This window comes from Trichomycterus rosablanca, chromosome 24 (assembly GCF_030014385.1).
Source record: "Trichomycterus rosablanca isolate fTriRos1 chromosome 24, fTriRos1.hap1, whole genome shotgun sequence".
Taxonomy (NCBI): domain Eukaryota; kingdom Metazoa; phylum Chordata; class Actinopteri; order Siluriformes; family Trichomycteridae; genus Trichomycterus; species Trichomycterus rosablanca.
The window spans coordinates 2,404,005-2,425,321 of NC_086011.1; the positions used below are offsets into that span (position 1 = coordinate 2,404,005).

Consider the following 21,317-nt stretch of genomic DNA (forward strand, 5'->3'; position numbering starts at 1 on the left):
AGCTCAAAATGTTTTGTATAGTTTTATTTGTGTTATAATTCACACAAAATATGAATAAAGTAGTAATTTACAAAACTTTATTTCAGACAGTTTTATCGTAAAGGATGAGAACATAACTAAAATAGTAGTTCGTGTACATTTGCATTGTGGACCCTCAGCAGAACCGAATGTTGGACGTCGGCTTGGCAGGACAGTTCCCGGGCGCGTACTGTCAAGTCAAGGTGGCCAAAAGTCCCCGTTCATTTCTTCCCGGATTTCTTGATGCCGCCGGATGCTACGAAGAGCAAAACAAGGATGGAAGAAGATGATAAATTAATAAAAACCATGAATCACAGATAGTTTGATATATACATGCAGAACGATTCGCTGTGACGACCATGAATACGGAAGCAGCCAGGAAAAATAAAGTAAAAAAAAAATAAAAAAAAAATGCCATTGTTAAAATGCCATGGTTAACATGTTAACTACCATGTTAGTGTCATTGCAGTAATGAGAACGGTTTACCAATTAATCATCTGACCAGTGAGAGTCCCTTCCGACTGATAAAGGGGTTACAAAGAACTACTACGGCTGGGATTCAGGGTTCCAATTTTTTCATATGAGGCATACTTTCATTTCATTTTCATTTCATTTTACCACCAATTAATCCTGGTCAGGGTCACAGTGGGTCTGGCTCCCCTGAAATAACAGGGCGCAATGCAGTAACACCCCTCTGATACAATGCCAATCCATCGCCGGGCCTTGGCAATTCCGTCCTCGGAGACAGCCCAACCACCGATAGCACCTCTGAGAACTGGAACCCTGAATCCCAGCAGTAGTGGTTAATGTCATTTATAGTTCGACTTATTGTACTTAATGGTCCTTTTCCTGCTGCTTTGGTTTTCATCGCGTCCATAGCTTTCTGCTCCTCCTTCTGCTTCTGTTTGAACTGGACTTCATCCTGTGGAGGGGGAAACAAACGTTAATGAGTATTTAAACTTCTGACACCAAACCTGCTTCACTTGTTCTTACATACAGACGCATTATAGTGTTTACAAAACAACTACACCCAGTGTTTTCTGTACAAACTTGGAATAAAACTCACATCGTCCGCCTCTTTGGACTGTTTCTTGGGAGCCTTAAGGGGTTTCTTTTTACCTCCTGCACACACAAACATGAACAGTTGGATTATAATCATATTATTCAATTCCAATATCAAAGACAGTATCAACCAACACAGATATTTTTACAAAATTTTTAAGCTTTCATGGTGACACGCAAGTTTTGCCAATGTTCGCGGCCCTACCTGATTCCACCTTACACTAATGTACAGGAAACCTACCACTGCAGAAGATGTTAAGTGTATTATACTTATTAACAATCTTGCTCCTAACTATATATCTGTGTCTATCTGACTGTTAGCACAATTATGCCTGTGTTCTTCAAATATTTCCACCTTAATCGAGGAGCATCAGCTAGATAATCTGAAAGGACAAAAGGGATTAAACCGGTCGCAGTGGCCTAATCATAATACGAAACATGAATCATCAGCTAAAGCTTACAACAGCAGATGAGCTTTAAAATTACAAATGATTTAAATGTAGGTATAATTGCACTGCAGTTGTAAGCAATAAAACACAACAGGGTTCTCTTGTTGCAAGATTGCTATGAGGTGTCAACTATTAAATCATTTTCTGCGCAGACAAGCTAGCCCTATTTATATGGTCGCAGAGAAGTCATCAGCTATATTCAATCTAATGAGTAATAAGGAATTAGAAGGCCATGCAACAAAATGAAATGACAAATGTATCATCTCACTAGCTGTTTGTATATTATTTTGGTCGTTTTCTTTTAGGAAACCCACAAGAAACTCTAATAAAATGTAGTCCAATAACATTCAGTCAAAGATAAAGAATAGTTGCAGAAATTACAATCATGTCCCTAACAAGTTTAAACGTATGTAAAAAGTGCAATGTAATAATCAGTCATTTCGGCAGGGCTGAATCCCGAATGGCTATCTGACGTCAATGTAGTGCACTAGGTAGGGTGTACAAGCCGCTGGATCCTGTACTGCAAAGTGCACTTAAGTAGGGAACACCGAGCCATTTGGTATTCACCCGACAACATGCGCAAACATGAAGTCAGACATGATATTGCACAGTATAACGCAAATCCACCAGGAAAACAAAGATAAAAAAAAAACGTTAATTATTTTAATCGGCGTTTACAGACGCTTTGGCAACAATAAATTGCCGAGCTGATCATTAATAAAATAATCCCGTAGTTAGCAAGGCTAGCATTGTTTATACAGACAGTCCAAGTCTAACGTTAATCAGATCAAACGAACTGAAATTGAATGTGCTGCTATATAAACAATAATTATTACGATTTATTAGCTTAGAACAGATGAGTAATTTGTCTAGTTTAATAATTACCTTCTCTTCCAGACATTTTAATTTCTGTATTAATCTGCGACAGTGAAATGCTGTAGGAGCGCTTTGCTGAGAACCGCGTTTTTTTTCCCCACACCCGTATTCAGAACAATCCCACCTACCTCTCTATGGTTGGCTAGTACTGAGCGGAATGTGGGTGGGACTAGAGTGTCCTCAGGACCTAACGTAACAACATACCCGGATGTAGGAGTCTCATGGATGTGTTCGGTTCCAGATATTAAGGATTCGATACTGACTCATATAAGTGGAATCTTACAAACGTATTCTGTGAGCAAACCCACATTTTTTTGTTCTTTTGTATTTATAAAAAACAGTAAATGTGGAAAGACGTGAAAAGCTTTGGAGTCAAATAGTGATTCACTTCGATTCTTTTAAGCCGAGTCAATAAGCCGACTCTCAGTTTTTAGTAGTCCTGCTATATGCCAACATTAAAAGTTAGCTGTCATGTTCCCTAGCATGACTTTTACATAACAGCTATTAACAGCATAACAGCTTTTATTTTTGCTTCCTTTCAGCCGTGATTATACATTGTTTATATTCAGATTGATCCAGATCTACTGCAGTCCGGGCTGAAAAAGCAATATCTGGTATGTTAAAGTGGTTTATATCCTGTATATATGTAGCTATTAGCTGATGATGAGCTGCAAGTTCATTCATTTTTTAATAATAATAAAAAAACTTAATATGAATCAGTGCTGATCTCGTATAGCTTTTTGTAGCCTTTAGTATTTTGTTAAAGTCAATATAAAAGCAATTATGTAAGTTAGTAGTTTTATTTTTGCTTTTTGGACTGATCAGACTGGTTGGACCGGTAAGTAAAATGAAACAGTTTAAGACGAAAACAACAACAAATAACAATTTTCCAGTTAAAATCTCTAAGAGCTTTACATTGCAAAGCTTCTGTATGGAGAGCATTTATGGTGGAGAATATTAATAAAGGAATCATGTCATGTCAGTACCCCGTCATTGCTTTGTGATGGTTGGCTGCTCAAATGGGTCAAATCTGTTCCCTGTGTCTGGTGTTGCCTGTAGCAGATTAACCCCAATAATGCAAAACAAGGTGTGATGTTGTCAATTCAGCTTATTCTTAATAGTCCTCTTTATTCAGAGTCATTCCACAATCCCAGTTAGAACATAAACTTCAATGTTGTCATTTACATATACAGTACATGTATGTATATGTATCTTTAAACAATTGTGACTGAATACAGGGCCTTGCTAAGGGGCACAACGGTAGAAACTTTGCGGTGAAGATGCATAAACTGGCAACCTTCTTATTACTAGTCCATGTGGTAGTAATGTGGTACTGGAAATGACCCCAAATCTATCTATTTTTATTTTTTCTTCAGGTCGCAGGTTTGAAGTGTGAAGTCTCCCCTAAATGAAATCTTTCAATGGGCTATCGAAGAAGCTTTTTACCATCAAGAAGCAATGGAACATATTTATATTGCTTCCAAGTCTCTGGCAGAATCCAGAGAAATGTCTTCTCCATTAACAGAACTTACTGCTCCCAAAAACAAAGTCCAGCAGACAAAACCGCGTCTGAAAATCAGGAGCAGCCGTCGACTGCCTTAAGGAACGTGGCTGAGCTTGGGAAACAGTGGGGACAGAATACAGTGAAAGCTGCAACGGCTACTGTCAACTACTGGTGGGAGAAGTATGAGCACTTTGTCGGTCTTATTGAAGTCAGAGGTGCTCAGTCGAAAGTTACAGAGGTATAGTTTAATACATCTGTGTTTAAAATATTTTGAAAGGTAGACATAACATTTTTTAAAAAATGGTATATCTTTATGTTTTTAGGCTGAGCAGGCGTTCATGGTGACCAGAGGAATGGTCCGTGAGGCTCATGTGAGTTTGGAGGCTCTTCAGGGAAAACTTAAGGAAGTCAGAGATCGTCTAGACCGGGTATCACGTGAGGAGGCACATTATCTGGAACTAGCAACAATGGAACACAAGTTACTACAGGTAAGAAGGACGTTCTTAGCATATAATTGTGTTATTATGACCTGGCATGGATAATATGAATAGATTTCTCCAGAATCACTGGGTGTAATGTAGTAACACGTGTCCAGTGGTGCCTTGGACATCCAAGACATATCCATTCATGTCTGTATGTGGCAATAGCACCAGTGGGGATTCGACCCTGGATCCCAATGATGGTGGGCTAGTGTAATTTAATCCTGAAAACCATCCAAGCACTCTGTTTTTATCCTATTTTAATAAGTAGTAGGCTATTAAATTGCATTTTTTGTGTCTACAGGAGGAGCGTCGTCTCAAAACGGCTTACGAAAACGCAGAAGAAGGTGAACGTGAGAAATTCGCCCTCTTCTCTGCCGGTGTGCGTGAGAGTCATGAAAAAGAACGAGCTCGGGCTGAACGCACCAAGAACTGGTCTATCATTGGTTCGGTTCTTGGAGCCATCATTGGTGTCATGGGGTCCACTTATGTCAACAGGGTGCGTCTTCAGGAGCTCAAAAGCTTGCTGCTGGAGGCTCAGAAGGGACCAGCGAGCCTACAGGAGGCTATTAAAGTCCAGGCCAGTTTGCACAAAAGCCAGCAGGAGGAACTTCAACGTCTCATAGATACATTTAACCTTAAGCTTAATGTTGTTAATGACAGAGCAGCTAAAAACGATATGCCAGTGGCAGCAGCACGATCTGCAGCTCCACCATCTAAACCCAGTGTGTCAGAAGAAGCTATCAGAGAGGTTCTTCTGCAAAGCCGGAGAGCTCAGCTTGTCATGGAAGATTTGAAACCACATATGGAGCAGCTGAAGCAGAACGTAGGAAAGATGGCGACAGAATTACAGGCTGTAAAGACGTCCATCATGACCCGTCCTGCAGAAAAAGCTGTCATTCAGGCAAAAGATACGCCGCTCATAGTGTGTGATACGGAGAGCGTGATTCAAGGCCTGGACCAGACTGAGAAACGACTGGAGGCTCAGATTAATAGGACTACGTATAATAACACCATTCTGAGCTTTACTGTGTTCGCGTTAGCCATGCCTGTGCTGTATGTCGTCTTTAAAGGTACTTAATGAAGTTGTGTAGGCTGTAACAAGCACTAAAGGGGCCATTAAATGCAACAGAAATTACCTTAGATTTTACTGTCAAAGCTGTATTATAATCAGAATTAAAATGTTTAACTTGATCTTTGTTGCTTGTTGCATTTTGTTCCGTGTTTTTTTTTAAATAAAAGTTACAGGGTGCTTGGGTGGCGCAATGGTAAGTAGTTAGCCAGTTAGCGTTAGCATGACAGTGTTAACAGATGACAGGTTTCCTCAATATGATGAAAAAATAAACAAAAACAGATGGAGGATGAAGAGAGGAGGACCGACTATGCACCGGAAGAACCTGCCAAAGAAATGAGGCGCGTCGGCAGTTTAGAACAGACGAAAACACTATAAACTGCACGGTTTGTCGAGCCACGGCTGTTACAAACAACGACATTACGAACGCAGTAACAATCCACATATGCACGGACACGATTCCTCTATAGACAGTCGAGAAAGAAGCTTTCAGAGCAATAATTAAAACAGTGGATTCTGGGTATGTCTGACAGGGCGAAAATACTTCATGTTAGTCGGTATTTCAACATTATAGGGCAAACCGTAGCCTAGTGGTTAAGGCACAGGACTAGTAATCCAAAGGTTGCTGCTGTTGGGCCCTTGAGCAAGGCCCTTTGGTCAGTTGCTCAGACTGTATAGTGTAACTGTAATGCAAGTTGCTTTGGATAAAGGCGTCTGCTGAAAATGTTTGTTTATTAGGATTTTAATGTCATGTTTTACACTTTCGTTACATTCGTGACAGGAACGGTAGTTACTCATTACACAAGATTCATCAATTTACAAGGTTATATCGAACACAGTCATGGACAATTTAGTCTCTCCAATTCACCTCACTTGCACATCTTTGGACTGTGGGAGGAAATCGGAGCACCCGGAGTTTGTTTGTTTGCTTATTAGGATTTTAACGTCATGTTTAACACTTTGGTTACATACATGACAGGAACGGTAGTTACTCATGACACAAGATTCATCAGTTCACAAGATTATATATGACACAGTCATGGACAATTTAGTTTTTCCAGTTCACCTCACTTGCATGTCTTTGGGCCATGGGAGGAAACCGGAGCACCCGGATGAAACCCACACAGACACGGGGAGAACATGCAAACTCCACACAGAAAGGACCCGGACCGCCCCGCCTGGGGATCGAACCCAGGACCTTCTTGCTGTGAGGCGACGGTGCTACCCACCGAGCCACCGTGCCACCCAAAATGTAATGCAAACGTTATAAGCGAATTTAAAGTCGTCCACTTTTCAAACATCATTTTATTTGTTAAAGGGAGAGCTGAGGGTAATTGTACATTACTTAAATATTAAATAAATACAAATTTTATTATTGCAGCTGTTTCACACGTACTGATTCCATCATATATTGTGTCATTTTGTGGGGCCGAGCAAATCTTACAGTACTCAAAACCTTCATTATATACACGGTGAAATTAACACTTTTTATATTCTGTGTACTTATGACATTAGAATAAGCCACAGACATATAAAACATACCGTCGTATACCGTAAAACCGTTAGAATCTTAAAAAATACCGTGATACAATTTTTGCTCATACCGCCCAAAAGGTACCAAAACGTGCTTCTATGTTCTGAAGCGCCTCCTGTTAGTTGTTTTTTTTGTGACGGTTTAAGCGAGCGGGCCAATCAGAAGCCAGAAAGAGAGAGCCATAGTCATGAGGTTTCGCGGGCTTTTGGTCACGTGGACAGTTTCGCGGGAAAACTTTGTTTCTGTTGGAGAAGAGAGAATAGCAGCTGTGTATAATGGCGGTAGGTTAAATATAGTATTATTATTGACTTTAATCGTTACGTTAATGCTAAAATAATTAGCGGAATAGTGCTGATTAGTGTTAAATGACCGACTTTAGAAAACGTCCGTTATATATGAACGTACTGAAGCAGTGTTATGATGGGCCTGAGCTCCTCGTGTTATAAGCGATATCATTTCTGTTTTGTGTATAAAACGACACATTTGCAGCTAATTTAGTATTAAAAGCACTAATTTAACATATATTTAGTATGTCTGTGGTGTTATATAGTGTTAGTACTATAATAAATGTATTTAAAAGCCAGTTGTTGGTCTTCGCCATCAACTGACAATATGTGGACGATATGATATTGTATTATCGCGATATTTCTAGACATGTTGAAGTTTGGCGATAATAAACCAGTTTGGAGACCAGTTCTATTCTAGAAAAAAACAGACAAACATATCATATTTAAAAGATTTAATCTTAATTACTTTTTATCAAATGTTAAGTAATATACTGTTATATAAATAAGGGGAAAACTCCAAAATGTGCATGGACAAGTTGTGGCATGTTTAATGTGGACTATACGTGGAGTTTTTTTTTATAAAATAATTTAAATTCAGCTTATAACTTGAAACTGCACAAAAATGTAAACCAGGTGTGTTTACCTGGATAATGAACTAAATGCAGATGTATTCATCAAGAATGTACAAACTTTTATACCTGGTGGATTGCTAAGTGGGTAGCACTGTCACCTCACAGCAAGAAGGTCCTGGGTCCGATCCCCAGGCGGGGCGGTCCGGTCCGGGTCCTTTCTGTGTGGAGTTTGCATGTTCTCCCTGTGTCTGCGTGGGGTTTCCTCCGGGTGCTCCGGTTTCCTCCCACAGTCCAAAGACGTGCAGGTGAGGTGAACCGGAGACACTAAATTGTCCATGACTGACTGTGTTCGATATTAAACTTGTGAATTGATGGATCTTGTGTATTGAGTAACTTCCGTTCCTGTCATGAATGTAAACAAAAGTGTTAAACATGACGTTAAAATCCTAATAAACAAACAAATGTGTTTTATATTTACCCTAACTTACATAGTTAAGGCAGACTGCATGTGAATATGGTTCTTTTTGAGCTGAGACTAGCACAAGTACCTTGATTTATTTATTAAAAACTCAAGATGCCTTTTTAATGAAATAGATACTTTATTCATCTCGAAGGAAATGATTGAATAGGGGTTTGTATTCTAAATTCTATTTTTCGTTAAACACCAGCATACAGTGTTTAAGCAGCTTAAGAATTTGATGTGCTGGACCACTAAGGTGGGCTGTCATTAGGCCTCATTGATCAGAACCTCTATACCTCTGTACAGAGACTAACAATTAAACACGTACTGATAGACTGCAAGTTTTTTTTTTAATGAAAACGAGACACGAAATGTGCTTAAATCTACAGCACCAGGAAAAATAATAATTTTTTAAACATATTTAAATCTAAAACATCTTTTATAATTCGTTTTAAATGACACAAAGTGAAGAAGCAACTTGAGTACCGCCGTACAAATGACCCCAGTGTGTCGGCACGGCGCCAAAACTAATCGATCAGCTTGTACCTCTTCACCTTTATTCAGGATTCATCAGAGTCTTTCAACGTGGCCACCAGCCCGAGCCGCGGCTCTCGTCGTGGTGACTTGACCTCCAGCCCCGGCAGAGACCTGCCCCCCTTCGAGGATGAGTCCGAGGGCCTGTTGGGGGCCAACGAGCCGGGGGAGGAAGAGGACGGAGAGGAGCTGTTTGGGAACCAGATGGAGGGGTAACGAAAAGCATTCATATTTACATTTGCATGATTGTGGATAGTGTAGTGCGGTCAGCCTGTTTGCTCAGGGTTTGTGCTCTTCTGTTGTGTACAGGGACTACCGTGCTATCCCTGAGCTGGATCGTTATGAGGAGGAAGGTCTGGATGAGAACGAGGACCTGAGCGAGCTCTCTCCCGGGGCTCGAGCTGCTGCAGAGGACGCCATGAGACGTAGGGACAGAGACCAGGGCTTGGGTCGTATGGGGAGAGACCTGCTTTATGGTAAGTTTAGTGACTTATGGTTTTCAGGAGATGCCAATACAGTTTAATATTCTTGATGCTGGCGCTCGGGGTGGTACTCGCAATCTGTGGTGCTGTCGGCCACCCGGGTGCCTACACGGACGTGATTGGCTGAGCGGGGGATGGCCTCATATTCAAGTGTTTTCTTGTGCGTGTTGTCCCAGACAGTGAAGACGAGGACGACGAGCGGCCGTCGAAGAGGCGCAGGCGCTTGGCAGAGCGGGCGGCCGAGGGAGCGGGGGCCGACGGTGACGACGAGGAGATGATCGAGAGCATCGAGAACCTAGAGGACATGAAGGGCCACACCGTGCGCGAGTGGGTGTCCATGGCCGCCCCACGTCTCGAGATCTACCACCGTTTCAAGAACTTCCTGCGCACGCACGTGGACGAACACGGCCACAACGTGTTCAAGGAGAGGATCAGCGACATGTGCAAAGGTAACCCAGGATAGCTTTAATTCAGCTCTTTAAATCTGCGCAGCTCAAGAATGGAGGCGTGAGCTGTTTTTCATCCTTTTATAGAGAACAAGGAGAGTTTGCTGGTGAACTACGAGGAGCTGGCTTCCAGAGAGCATGTGCTGGCTTACTTTCTCCCCGAAGCGCCCGCCGAGATGCTGAAGATCTTCGACGAAGCCGCCAAAGAAGTGGTGTTGGCCATGTACCCCAAATACGACCGAATTGCCCATGAGATCCATGTCCGTATTGGAAACCTGCCACTAGTGGAGGAGCTACGCTCGCTCAGGTACAAATGCAGTCTATTGCAGCTGTGGCAGTTCTGCTGCCAACTGTACTTGCCACCAGTTGGCATGTTGATATGGGAACAAGGCAATCGTACTAATGGGCCACCTGGCTACCACATCCTAATGGTGCTACCAGCCTGGCCGCATGCTATACGTGCAATGTGGCCGTGTCTGATGGGGAGCGTGTTCGGGTCGGGTTTCTCCTCATCGCTGGCATGAGGGGCAGTTGTAGCAATCATAAGGTGGTCTGTTCAGACCCCACTGCTGCCGTTGTTAGGCCCTCGAGAGGCTTTTAACCCTCAGTTGCTGAAGTGACTAGCAATCGGACACGTGTCGGATGAAGCGTATACTGGTCTAGCACAAGGGTGTGTGCTGCGAATTATATTGCTGGTTCACTTTACTGGTGAGCAAAGTTGGTTAGTCTTCCTTACATGCTACCAGTCTAGTATTAACTGGTTGCCGGATGAGCTGTATCACCACATAGACTAGAAGGTATTTTATCAGGTGATATCTGCCTATAATTTAGAAACGAACTTGTTTTAATTGTCCAAGATCAGCTGTAATTGTCCCATTATCTGTCATACTGATTTTTCTCCATACTTGTTTTTTCCCCCCCCCCGTGTAGGCAACTGCACCTGAACCAGCTGATTCGCACCAGTGGCGTCGTGACGAGCTGTACTGGGGTCCTGCCTCAGCTCGGCATGGTCAAGTACAACTGTAACAAGTGTAACTTCATCCTGGGGCCCTTCTTCCAGTCACAGAACCAAGAAGTGAAGCCCGGCTCGTGTCCCGAGTGTCAGAGTCTGGGGCCGTTTGAAATCAACATGGAGCAGGTCCGTGCGTTCGAGCCGATTTTAGCTCCGATTAACGAATGAAATGTTTATTAGGTCTAGGGCTGGGCGATTTTCACGATTAATTCGAATGAACGTTTTCACCCGATGTTAGAATGTGACGATCGCGATTGTTCACATACTTTATATTTTAATTAAAATACCAACACGTCACGAAGCAGAAACTGCCCAGACGCCCGCGGAATATGAATCAGGGAAAGTTTTATATAAAAAGGGCGAAAACCAAAACGGTAAACGGAAGACGACAAGGATTATACACGGTAACGGTTCGATTCAGTAATAAGGAGCGCAAACACGATCGGCAAAACGAGACGCGAACGGAAGAGTTTCATTAAGATTCACTGAATCAAACACCGCCGAACTGAATCAAAATACGGAGCCGATGAGCGCGATCAGGCTGGAAAGTAACGAGTTACATTTACTCGCGTTACTGTAATCCAGTCGTTTTTTGTGTACTTGTACTTTTTAAAGTAGATTTTACAGCCTGTAAGTTTACTTTTACTTAAGTAAGTTTCGTACTAAGAATTGTAATTCGCCACATTTTAAATCACATCCGTTACTGAGTAAAAAAGAAATGGCGTCTGGGAAACTGCTGCAGTGAATTCTGCGATAGGGAGTCGGATCTTTTGTCTCGGGTTCCTTTTAAAGAGTCGTATGTATGTAACGACTCCCAAATGCGCGAATCGGTTCCTTTATTATGGCTTAAATAACGGCCCGTTCAATAGGATCGAATCATTCTACGACACATAATAGTGGTTAACACAGTTTGAAAGTTTTATGGGACTAAAATGACACATTACACATCCTTAAATGTTTAACATGTTGTATCCACCCCCCAAATCACAAGAGGACAAAATCAAAGCTGAGCTGAGTGATCACTTTATGCCCCCCCGCCCCAGTGTAGATCCTGATACAGACTCACTCAGTGGTGGAAACAGCACAGTACAGGCTCGTGTTCCTTTTAAGAATCCTGTAAATAACTTTTTGTAGTTTTTTTCCTAATGTAAGGAGGTTCTGCTGAACATTGTTTAAAATTAGGGCTGAAACGATTCCTCGAGTAAATCGATTACTAAAAATCATCGATTCAAATCTTTTGCATCGAGGAATCGTTTAATCCGCACAACCATATACAGCTCACGGTGTTTTACACGGACGACTTTCACTTTTGCGCAGCGTGTTTAACGCCGTGTGCAGGCGACGTGAAGAATCTCAGGGCTGCGTCCCAAATATCTTAAACATAAACAGAACTTAACAGGACTTCATCCGGGTTCTTTTTGCGGACAGTTTAATGAACGCTACGTATTTGGACACGTCCGCCGCTCCTGCGGACTGAACGTATCGGTTTAGGACGCAGCCGAGATTTGATAGCGCGGACTGCAAAATATAGAGAGAAAATAGCGAACAGGAGGAGACTGGACAGAGAAAACCACAGAAAGTTTGAGATCATTTTAAGCTGATAAAACTAAAACTCAGTAGAACATCCACACCATCAGAGCGTCGTGTTTACTTTACTCATGTTTACTGACTTTACTTCGTTTCAACCACCACAGGCTTTTATGAAGATTTAGGCAAACACACACACACACACACACACACACACACACACACACACACACCAGATCTACCTCATCTAGAGACACAATCCTGACAGATTTTTATCCCCCTACAAACACCACAAAACCTCCCAACAAAATATTAAAGCTTTATGTTCTGCGTGAGCTGTAGCTGAAACTTTGAGTTTTGAAAGTTGCACAAATTACAGGCTTATGTTCATGTATTTTTGTTTATTATTATTTATGACTTGATGACCTGATGTTTCAGGTTGCCTGTTTACATTTTAAAAGTAAATTTATTTATTTTTGCATTTAAAAAATGTTAAACTGTCCTGTATGCAAGGAATACAAATGTACAGTTTGGTTTAAGAAACACGTCTTATTTAATCTAATATGTATTTGTTTTTGCTCTTTGTTAAAGCAAAAGTATTTCTTATCCGATTACTCGATTAATCGCTGGAATAATCGATAGAATACTCTATTACAAAAATAATCGATAGTTGCAGCCCTATTTAAAATTAAAAGTTGTTTGTGAGCTATTCTTAGATATAGATAGATAAGGATATAGATAATTTAGATCTATTTTGTTTTAATTATTGTGATATCGTTATTGTTATAAAGTTTGAGTCCCTTAAAAGGATAATTATAGGTGGTGCTGTTACTATTTTTGCACTTCTGCAGCCTTTAATGACAATGCAAAAAAAGAAATTTGAGTCTTATTTTAATTGCATTATACAAGAACAAAAAATATCGAAATCGTAATCGACAATCGGGTATAACTTTAAAATAATCTAGATTTTTTTTATGTTGCAAAATCGCCCAGCCCTAATTAGTTCTGTTTACTAATTCTTCCTTCCTCTTACAGACAGTGTATCAAAACTACCAGCGCATCACCATCCAGGAGAGTCCCGGTAAAGTGGCAGCCGGGCGTCTGCCCAGATCCAAGGACGCCATCCTGCTGGCTGACTTGGTAGACAGCTGCAAACCCGGAGATGAAATTGTAAGTACATCGTTTAGTACGTGGTCGACTCACATCTATCGCAGTACACACTGTAATCCGATACAATAAATATATTAATATTTGCTTTGTGTTTTCTTGCTCCTTATTAGGAATTAACTGGCATCTACCACAACAACTACGACGGCTCTTTGAACATGGCCAACGGCTTTCCAGTGTTTGCGACGGTCATCCTGGCCAATCACGTCGTGCGAAAGGATGCGCGAGTGGCCGTGGCCGAGCTCACGGATGAAGATGTGAAAGCCATCGTGGGTCTGTCCAAGGACGAGCGCATCGGAGAGAGGGTGAGCCAGGATTGGCTGCTGCGTTTTTAATTTTGACAGGCTGGTCGGTTCTAGTCCTAACTGGGTTCTTTATTTATTTTTTGCAGGTATTTGCAAGCATTGGACCATCTATTTATGGCCATGATGATATCAAGAGGGGCTTGGCTCTGGCGTTGTTTGGCGGCGAAGCAAAGAATCCAGGTCAGCCCATTCTGAAAGTCTGGATCTGGACTGGCCTATGTGACTGGTTTCTGTACCATGCTAACACATAATTCATCTGCTCTTGTAGGAGGGAAGCATAAAGTGCGTGGCGACATCAACGTGCTGCTGTGTGGCGATCCTGGCACAGCCAAGTCTCAGTTCCTGAAGTACGTGGAGAAAGTGGCGAGCCGGGCGGTCTTCACGACGGGGCAGGGCGCCTCGGCTGTAGGTCTCACGGCCTACGTTCAGAGGCATCCAGTCACCAGAGAGTGGACGCTGGAAGCCGGGGCTCTGGTGCTGGCTGACCGAGGGGTCTGCCTTATCGATGAATTTGACAAGGTAAGAGGGTGGAATAGATATAAATGGTGTTTCCGTGTAGTAGTTTGAGGTGTTTTAGTGAAAACGGACTGCGTTTTTCCCTTTTTTCTGCTTTTAGATGAACGATCAGGATCGTACTAGCATCCACGAGGCGATGGAGCAGCAGAGTATCTCCATCTCCAAAGCTGGCATTGTTACATCTCTGCAGGCACGCTGCACCATCATTGCTGCATCCAACCCAATTGGTGCGTATTGGGACTTAATTCAATGATTTTAGTTTTTGTGTTTTTATTGAATTTTAGTTTTTCTGTGATGCCTAATGGTAATGAAAACTAAGTTTTAGCCAAACGGCTAAACGGGTTTTGCTAGGGTTGCTTTATTTTGATTGTATTCCAATCCAGGGAGTATTCTCTAGGCAGTGGTGGCTTGTTTTAACCCTTTGATGCACAAGCTAAGCAAACCCCCTTTCTAATGCACAACATGGGTCAAAAATGACCCATTTTCATCCATTATCCATTAGTTATTCATGTATTTGCTGTCTTAGCTAATAAAAGCTATCTATACTAGAATATGTAAACAGCTAGCAAGCTAATAGTATTGGACATATTCAAGATTCAAGAGCCGAATCTTTGGTTGTCTTTCAAAAGATCAGTAAATATGTTTTGGACTATAAAACACTTACAGATGTCAGTAGTTCCTGTCAAATTCCATAGTAAATACATAAGGGTCATTTTTGACCCACGTTGTGGATTAGAAGGGTAGTGATACAAAAATGATTTTTATTAAAAAAGTTAAAAATATAAAACTGAAATAAGGATTTGTGATGATCAAAAACAAGTTAATTAAGGAATTCATGGAAGCTTGAATGACGAGATTAATTTATTGCAAAGATGTAGAAAATAAAAACTCAGTTGGGTCAATTTTGACCCAGGTTGTGCATCAAAGGGTTAAAATATTAAACTGTTAAGTGGGGTGCTCGTTTGCCACAGCTGAGGTCCTGGTCCTGTGTTATCGGTCGTCAGGGTATCTACACAGACATGATTGTCTATGTGAGAGGAGAACGTGGGTGTTTTTTGGAGTGGTGCACCGTTTGGTAGCGTTTCCTACCTTGCACCGGGTTTTACTGTGACCCTGACCAGGATGAAGCGCTGCTAAAAATTAAAATGTAGTAAAAATATGTAGACTTTTTATTTTTAATTTTGTTTTGATAGATTGAGGTCATAATTGATAACGCTGAGCTTGTTTTCAGCCTGCGGCCCATAATGCAAAGTGCTGACTGTGCTCTTGCTATAGGCTTTTAAAGCTTTTGGCAAAATCTTCTGAGGAAGATGCTTCCATCAGCTGAATGAATCCTCTAGAATTTTATGTAGGACATTCAAATTCTACTAATTCACTTCCAGATGGTCCCAAACTTGTAAATATTGTAGGACCATATGAAACTATTTTTAGGCCAGAATGCTGCAAGGTACAGTATGTCTTTTCAACTAGTCCAGCTTTCAAAGGGAAAATATAAATGGGATTATAACTAAATCTATAGGAGCCCTGACGTTGGACTGGGGACCTCTGCTGGTGAAACAGCAGAATTGCTTCATTGCCTGTGTTTGCTCCATTAATTCAGAAACGTTAAGTGGTTTGTGGGCTCAGAAAACAAGAGGCTTTTAAAACATGACCACAGATGGAGCGTGCAGCTGTGCACTTGCTAGTCGACAAAACCAGCCTCTCCTGGTATGACCTGTTACGTACCTTATTTGTCTGCAAAGTATTACAGTTTGCGGAATCGGGTAAATAGGCTCGAAATTAAAGTGTGGAAGCGTAGAAGGTCACTTCTATGTGGAGTCCCAAATGCGTTCCCTGTGTTTATTCAGACCTGACAGATACGCACACTAATGATTCAATCATTCTCCAGGTCTGATAGCCAACACGTTTTTCATCTCTGTAGAGATCCGATCTGGAAGGAGCAGCTGTGACCATTTAGCACCCGTTCAGACAGATTAGCACAGAATGTGTTGATTCTAAAGCGATGAACGGCCCTGGTCTGCTGACGGTTCGTTAGGCTTTTAACTAATCCCGACCCGTCTCTCTTAGGTGGCCGGTATGACCCGTCTCTCACGTTTTCTGAGAACGTAGACCTGACCGAGCCCATCGTGTCCCGTTTTGACGTCTTGTGTGTCGTCAGGGACACGGTGGATCCTGTACAGGTGAGCCACGTTTCCTCGCATTGCTCCCAGTAGCGCTTTAAACGTCCCAAGGTCTCTGATCGTTTCTTTATTCACCGTGAAGGACGAGATGCTCGCTCGATTTGTGGTGGGTAGCCACATCAAGCATCACCCCAGTAACAAGGAAGGGGGCGTGGCCAGCTTGGAGGAAATGGTGCTTCCCAACTCCTCAGATGCGCCACCTATTCCTCAAGATCTGCTCAAGAAGTACATCATCTACGCCAAGGAGCGTGTGCGGCCCAAACTCAACCAGATGGACCAGGACAAGGTGGCGCGCATCTACAGCGACCTCCGAAAGGAATCCATGGTGAGAAGAAATTCATCTCCACAATTCCCGTCGAGTATTTCGGTCCGCTACGGCTCCTGGTGGAATCCTAACCGACGACCTGCGTGTTGCTTGCTTACCAACAGGCTACCGGCAGCATCCCCATCACGGTGCGTCACATCGAGTCTATGATCCGTATGGCGGAGGCTCACGCTCGCATACACCTGAGGGACTACGTCCAGGAGGACGACGTCAACATGGCCATCCGTGTCATGCTCGAGAGCTTCATCGACACTCAGAAGTTCAGCGTGATGAGGAGCATGAGGAAGGTAAGGAAGCTCGGGTTAGTCTGGTCTCGCGGGGTTAAGCTGTTGCTGTGCGACGTCTTGTAGCCGAATCGATTCCATCTGAATTGCAACTCTCAAGGGTGAGTGAGTGAGTGCTGAGAAATCCTGCATGCTGTCTGAACATGATTCAGCACTCCTGCTTATTAGTGCCGTTACATTACCCCAGGGCTTTTGTACCATTTTAGCTCCATCGTTATGTGCTGGTACTAACCTGACTGATGAATTTATGATGCCCGGTAAATCAGCTGTCGAAATTTTGATAAGAAATGGAACTTTTTGGGCTGAAACTTGGGCAAAATGGTATAAAATGCTTCGAGTTACTTTAAGTGTCATTTACCTTCGTCCCCAGAGCCATTAGGCTCTATAACTCCTGCATTCAAGGGCTGAGGGCCCTACATGAAGCCGTATATGTACATATGTGTACATTAATAACTGCTCTGTAGTTGTGCAATATATGTAAATCTCTTGAGTCTGGTTTAACTTTGATCCAGTTCGGCCTTTTCGAAGTAGAGACACTGATCCTTGCTGTTTCACAAACACCCTGAACTGTTTCAATTCCACTTAATATTAGAACTACAGCATACTGGGAAATTATGGCATTTCTTCACTGAGATCTATTGCCTCGAGATCAAAGACACAATAACGTTTTATCATTGTGGATCGTTTTTAAGCCTAGCACCCGGAGGCACAGCCTGCAGAAAGCCACGGTGAACCAAGTGTTAAATGCAGTTTTCTCATGTTTTATTTAGTGTGTGTGTGTTCCTTTAGACGTTCGCACGTTATCTGGCGTTCAGGAGAGACAACAACGAGCTGCTTTTGTTCGTCCTGAAGCAGCTTGTTGCCGAGCAGGTGGCCTATCAGCGTAACCGCTATGGTGTGCAGCAGGATGTCATCGAGATCCCGGAAAAAGACCTGGTGGACAAGGTAATTCAGCAGATCCAAGTCATTTGGACCACGTACACACACTTTCAAACAGGATAATACAGAAATAATCAGATTTCTTAATCATATAAGACTGAAAACATCAGTAGTTATCTGATTGCATACAGTTATTTCTGTTGAAGTAACTTTTGTAGTCCGATCCCTGCCACAGAACACTGATTTTCACTAGTCTGCTAGTAGTGAAAACACCTATGAACTTTACGTTTCCCCCTTTTTGTTTCTTGTATTTTGTTTATATATTTTCTCCCGACTTTTAGCGAGTCCAGTCGCCCGATTGCGTGATGCTTACTCTCCACCAATGCCGATCCCCGCTCTGATTGAGGAGAACGAAGCTAACCCACGCCCCCTCCGACGCGTAGGCGGCAGCCGTGTGCATTTTTTTTCACCTGCACTAAGCGAGTGCTAACGCGGATGAGCCCTGTGTACGGAGAGACGCACCCTGATCAACGCACTCCTTCCCCAACACTGTGCAGGCGCCATCAATCCGGCTTACTACTACCCCACCCCTATATGAACAACAGGCCAATCGCTGTTCGTGTGGCCGCTCGGCCAAGGTCGGATGGCAGACGGGGGGGGTGGGCATGTATCACTCCTAGTGGTGGTCCCAGGCCTGGTTAAATAGGGAGGGTTGTGTCAGGAAGGGTATACGGTGTAAGAACCGTAGCAAATAATAGTACCACTGATACTGGAGACCAGCAGGGTACTGGTGGAAACGAATGTTAAGATGAAACTAATCCAGCCACACGTACTTTAATACCTGGTAGGATAAAACGTTAAGTGGTTTAGGATTGTAAGCAGTGTGGGATATTGATTGTGCTATTTTTATGTTGTTTATTAAATTAATTTGATGAATGTTTCCCCCCGCAGGCCAGGCAGATCAACATCCACAACTTGTCTTCATTTTACAACAGCGACCTGTTCCAGTCCAACAAGTTTACCCATGATGCAAAGAAGAAGCTGATCATGCAGCAGTTCTAATGCACATTCTGCATTTACTGGACATTTTCGGCGTGTAAATATATATTGATGTCACCTGATGGTGTGAGAGGCAGAGTTCTGACATGGACAGAATCGGTTGATCGTTGACGTGATTTGCCGCACTTTGGTTTGTCGTTGAATGCAGAACGTTTCTGCATGTGTAGTCTTGAATGTGAAAAGATGTTTCCATGTAAAAAAATAAATAAATAAATAAACTTTTGTCATAATAAAACTACAATTTGCTTTGGCACTGAGAACTATTTCTAGTAAAGAGAATACTGGGTCTGTTTTTTTTGTCCCTTTTTCGATTCTGACCACCTCTTGAACATGCAGAAGGTGTACTGGCTATTCTAAATCACCTGTGTGATGGATTGGCCCTGCCCAAGGTGATTTCCAGGTGGTTATTGATGCTAAGCAGTGTTTGGCATAATGTCTTTTGGAATGCCTGTTAATGAACCTTTACTTTTTAAATGCTGGAAGCTTCTAATCGTTCACAGGAACACGGGTTCCGAAATTACGTTTTTAAAAGCTATGATGTCCTGGTCAGTGGGTCTAAAATGGCAATTTTACACGGTCAGATCTTTTATTAGGTAGATTTGAGATATTTGGCACGTGTTCTAAGCGACTTGCAATGCAATTGAGGTTTAAAGGCCTTGCTCAGGCGCCCAACAGTGGCAGCTTGGTGGGGGTGGGACTTGAAATGGCAACCATTTGATTACCAGACAAGTACCTTGACCACTGAGCCCACTGCTGAGGTATATTACGCTAGCTCACTCGCTGAGATCTGGGTTTGCTTCTCAGCGGCGCTATCGGCCAGACTAATATCTACACGGACAGGATTGGATCTGTCTGAAGGGTGTGGTCAAAGCCCTGTGATGGAGAGGTCCCCCGTCCAGAGTATTCCTACCTTGTTTCAGGTCAAACCGTACCCGCGGTGAGTCTTACCAAGGAGACCTGGTTCAGTCTAATGACAAGATGAGTTGACAGTTTTTACATGATCAAGGTTGTGGTGAATCTGGAGTTTATCCACGGAACACTGTGTGCAAGAAGGAAATGTTCTCCACCTGTCAGCTTGGGTTTCCTCTCATTCCAAAAACGTGCAGAAGGTGTATTTGGCTGCTTGTAATTGGCCCTATGTGTTAAATTGGTTTTGTAGTGCCCTGTAATGGATTGGCACCCTTTGTGTTCATGCTCCCAGTGTTTCTGACTGGCACAAGACCCAGGATGAAGCAGTCAGTGCACTATATAGGGTGTAAAAGACATCATTACATTGGCCTGTATCTTGTATAGTGCGTTGCATTGCGATGTAAATAATTCGTGACGACTCACTTTACTGAATCGAATTATCTGAGCAAATCTTTTAATCAACGCGAGTCAGAATGCAAGCTTTGATTCATTTGGATTCATTTGATTCGTGAATCGTGCTCCAGAAAACATAATGTAGGCAGTCAGCTGGTCATGTGAACGTAACAACATGGCAATACTCTACAAATAGTCAAAATATCCACAGTTCTTAAGGATTTCATTACAAAATATGGTCTTGTATACAAAACTAGTCTGGTTAGCGACTCTGCTCATCTGTTTTTGTTAGACGTTGATTCTAAAGGCATTCAATGTGCTTGAGGTGAGGCTAATAAAGAGACCAAACTTGGCAGTCCATTTCATTATGAACCTTTTTTGTTGTTGTTGAGGGCTTTCCTAATCAAGCAACAGTGTTAAATCCTTCCGTACTCATTATGGGGATCCATTTTTTACTCATGAACATCTATAGCGATGTATGAGTGTGTGTAGTGAGACGTGAAGGTTTTTCCTTGCATCAAACACACTCAGGTTTATCTGTAGTGTAATTCTTGTGACTGGACATCTACCTGCTACTCCAAAGTCCAATTGTAGTGTGCTTTACACCCCTCAAACGCCACTCAACCTTCCACTTGTTGGAAAGATGGCATCCTATGCCAGTGCAGAGTTGGATGTGGTCACTTTCAGGAGCAACATCGGTCCTACGTTCCTCTGTTTAATATTCGCCTCATGTCACTCTGTGTGAAATGTGTGTTCTTGTCGTGTCCGGTACTCTGGTTTCCTCCCACCTCCCAAATCATACCTGTAAATTGTCCCCAGGGGTCGTTCAGTGTTTCCGGATGGGCCCAGGTTGAAGCAGTTAGTCAAAATGAATGACAATGAATAAATAAATGCTGAATAATACCAAACCCACTTTTTAAAAATCTCATACTTCTGGTATATATATTATTATAGCTATAGGAACCACAATTCAGGACCTCCAGCGT

The 21,317-nt window shown here is 42.5% G+C and overlaps 3 protein-coding genes across 3 annotated transcripts; 2 read left to right on the forward strand and 1 right to left on the reverse strand.

The window, feature by feature from the left end:
* Nucleotides 1–9: 9 nt before the first annotated feature.
* Nucleotides 10–2,522, reverse strand: tma7 (translation machinery associated 7 homolog). Its single transcript, XM_062987134.1, has 4 exons — nucleotides 2,415–2,522; nucleotides 1,085–1,140; nucleotides 853–940; nucleotides 10–274 (listed from the first exon to the last, which is right to left on the reverse strand). Exons 1-4 carry the CDS (start codon nucleotides 2,428–2,430, stop codon nucleotides 240–242), a joined length of 195 nt encoding a protein of 64 aa, XP_062843204.1. The 5' UTR covers nucleotides 2,431–2,522; the 3' UTR covers nucleotides 10–239.
* A 447-nt stretch (nucleotides 2,523–2,969) lies between these two features.
* ccdc51 (coiled-coil domain containing 51) lies at nucleotides 2,970–5,582 on the forward strand. The gene is made up of 4 exons (XM_062986876.1): nucleotides 2,970–3,019; nucleotides 3,782–4,147; nucleotides 4,233–4,397; nucleotides 4,693–5,582. Exons 2-4 carry the CDS (start codon nucleotides 3,827–3,829, stop codon nucleotides 5,467–5,469), a joined length of 1,263 nt encoding a protein of 420 aa, XP_062842946.1. The 5' UTR covers nucleotides 2,970–3,019; nucleotides 3,782–3,826; the 3' UTR covers nucleotides 5,470–5,582.
* A 1,637-nt stretch (nucleotides 5,583–7,219) lies between these two features.
* mcm2 (minichromosome maintenance complex component 2) lies at nucleotides 7,220–19,282 on the forward strand. The gene is made up of 16 exons (XM_062986423.1): nucleotides 7,220–7,275; nucleotides 8,878–9,059; nucleotides 9,157–9,323; nucleotides 9,506–9,778; nucleotides 9,863–10,082; nucleotides 10,706–10,913; nucleotides 13,350–13,484; nucleotides 13,595–13,786; nucleotides 13,873–13,966; nucleotides 14,055–14,305; nucleotides 14,403–14,529; nucleotides 16,370–16,482; nucleotides 16,565–16,807; nucleotides 16,912–17,094; nucleotides 17,881–18,036; nucleotides 18,922–19,282. Exons 1-16 carry the CDS (start codon nucleotides 7,270–7,272, stop codon nucleotides 19,030–19,032), a joined length of 2,661 nt encoding a protein of 886 aa, XP_062842493.1. The 5' UTR covers nucleotides 7,220–7,269; the 3' UTR covers nucleotides 19,033–19,282.
* Nucleotides 19,283–21,317: the final 2,035 nt, after the last annotated feature.

Coding starts and splice junctions, on each gene's coding strand:
- ccdc51 (XM_062986876.1), top strand. CDS start 3,827: ATGGGCTATCGAAGAAGCTTTTTACCATCAAGAAGCAATGGAACATAT. Junction 4,148..4,232: donor CTCAGTCGAAAGTTACAGAG/GTATAGTTTAAT, acceptor TTATGTTTTTAG/GCTGAGCAGGCGTTCATGGT. Junction 4,398..4,692: donor TGGAACACAAGTTACTACAG/GTAAGAAGGACG, acceptor TTGTGTCTACAG/GAGGAGCGTCGTCTCAAAAC.
- mcm2 (XM_062986423.1), top strand. Junction 10,914..13,349: donor TTGAAATCAACATGGAGCAG/GTCCGTGCGTTC, acceptor TTCCTCTTACAG/ACAGTGTATCAAAACTACCA. Junction 13,485..13,594: donor GCAAACCCGGAGATGAAATT/GTAAGTACATCG, acceptor GCTCCTTATTAG/GAATTAACTGGCATCTACCA.
- tma7 (XM_062987134.1), bottom strand. Junction 941..1,084: donor AGTCCAAAGAGGCGGACGAT/GTGAGTTTTATT, acceptor CCCCCTCCACAG/GATGAAGTCCAGTTCAAACA. Junction 275..852: donor AGCAGGAAAAGGACCATTAA/GTACAATAAGTC, acceptor TGCTCTTCGTAG/CATCCGGCGGCATCAAGAAA.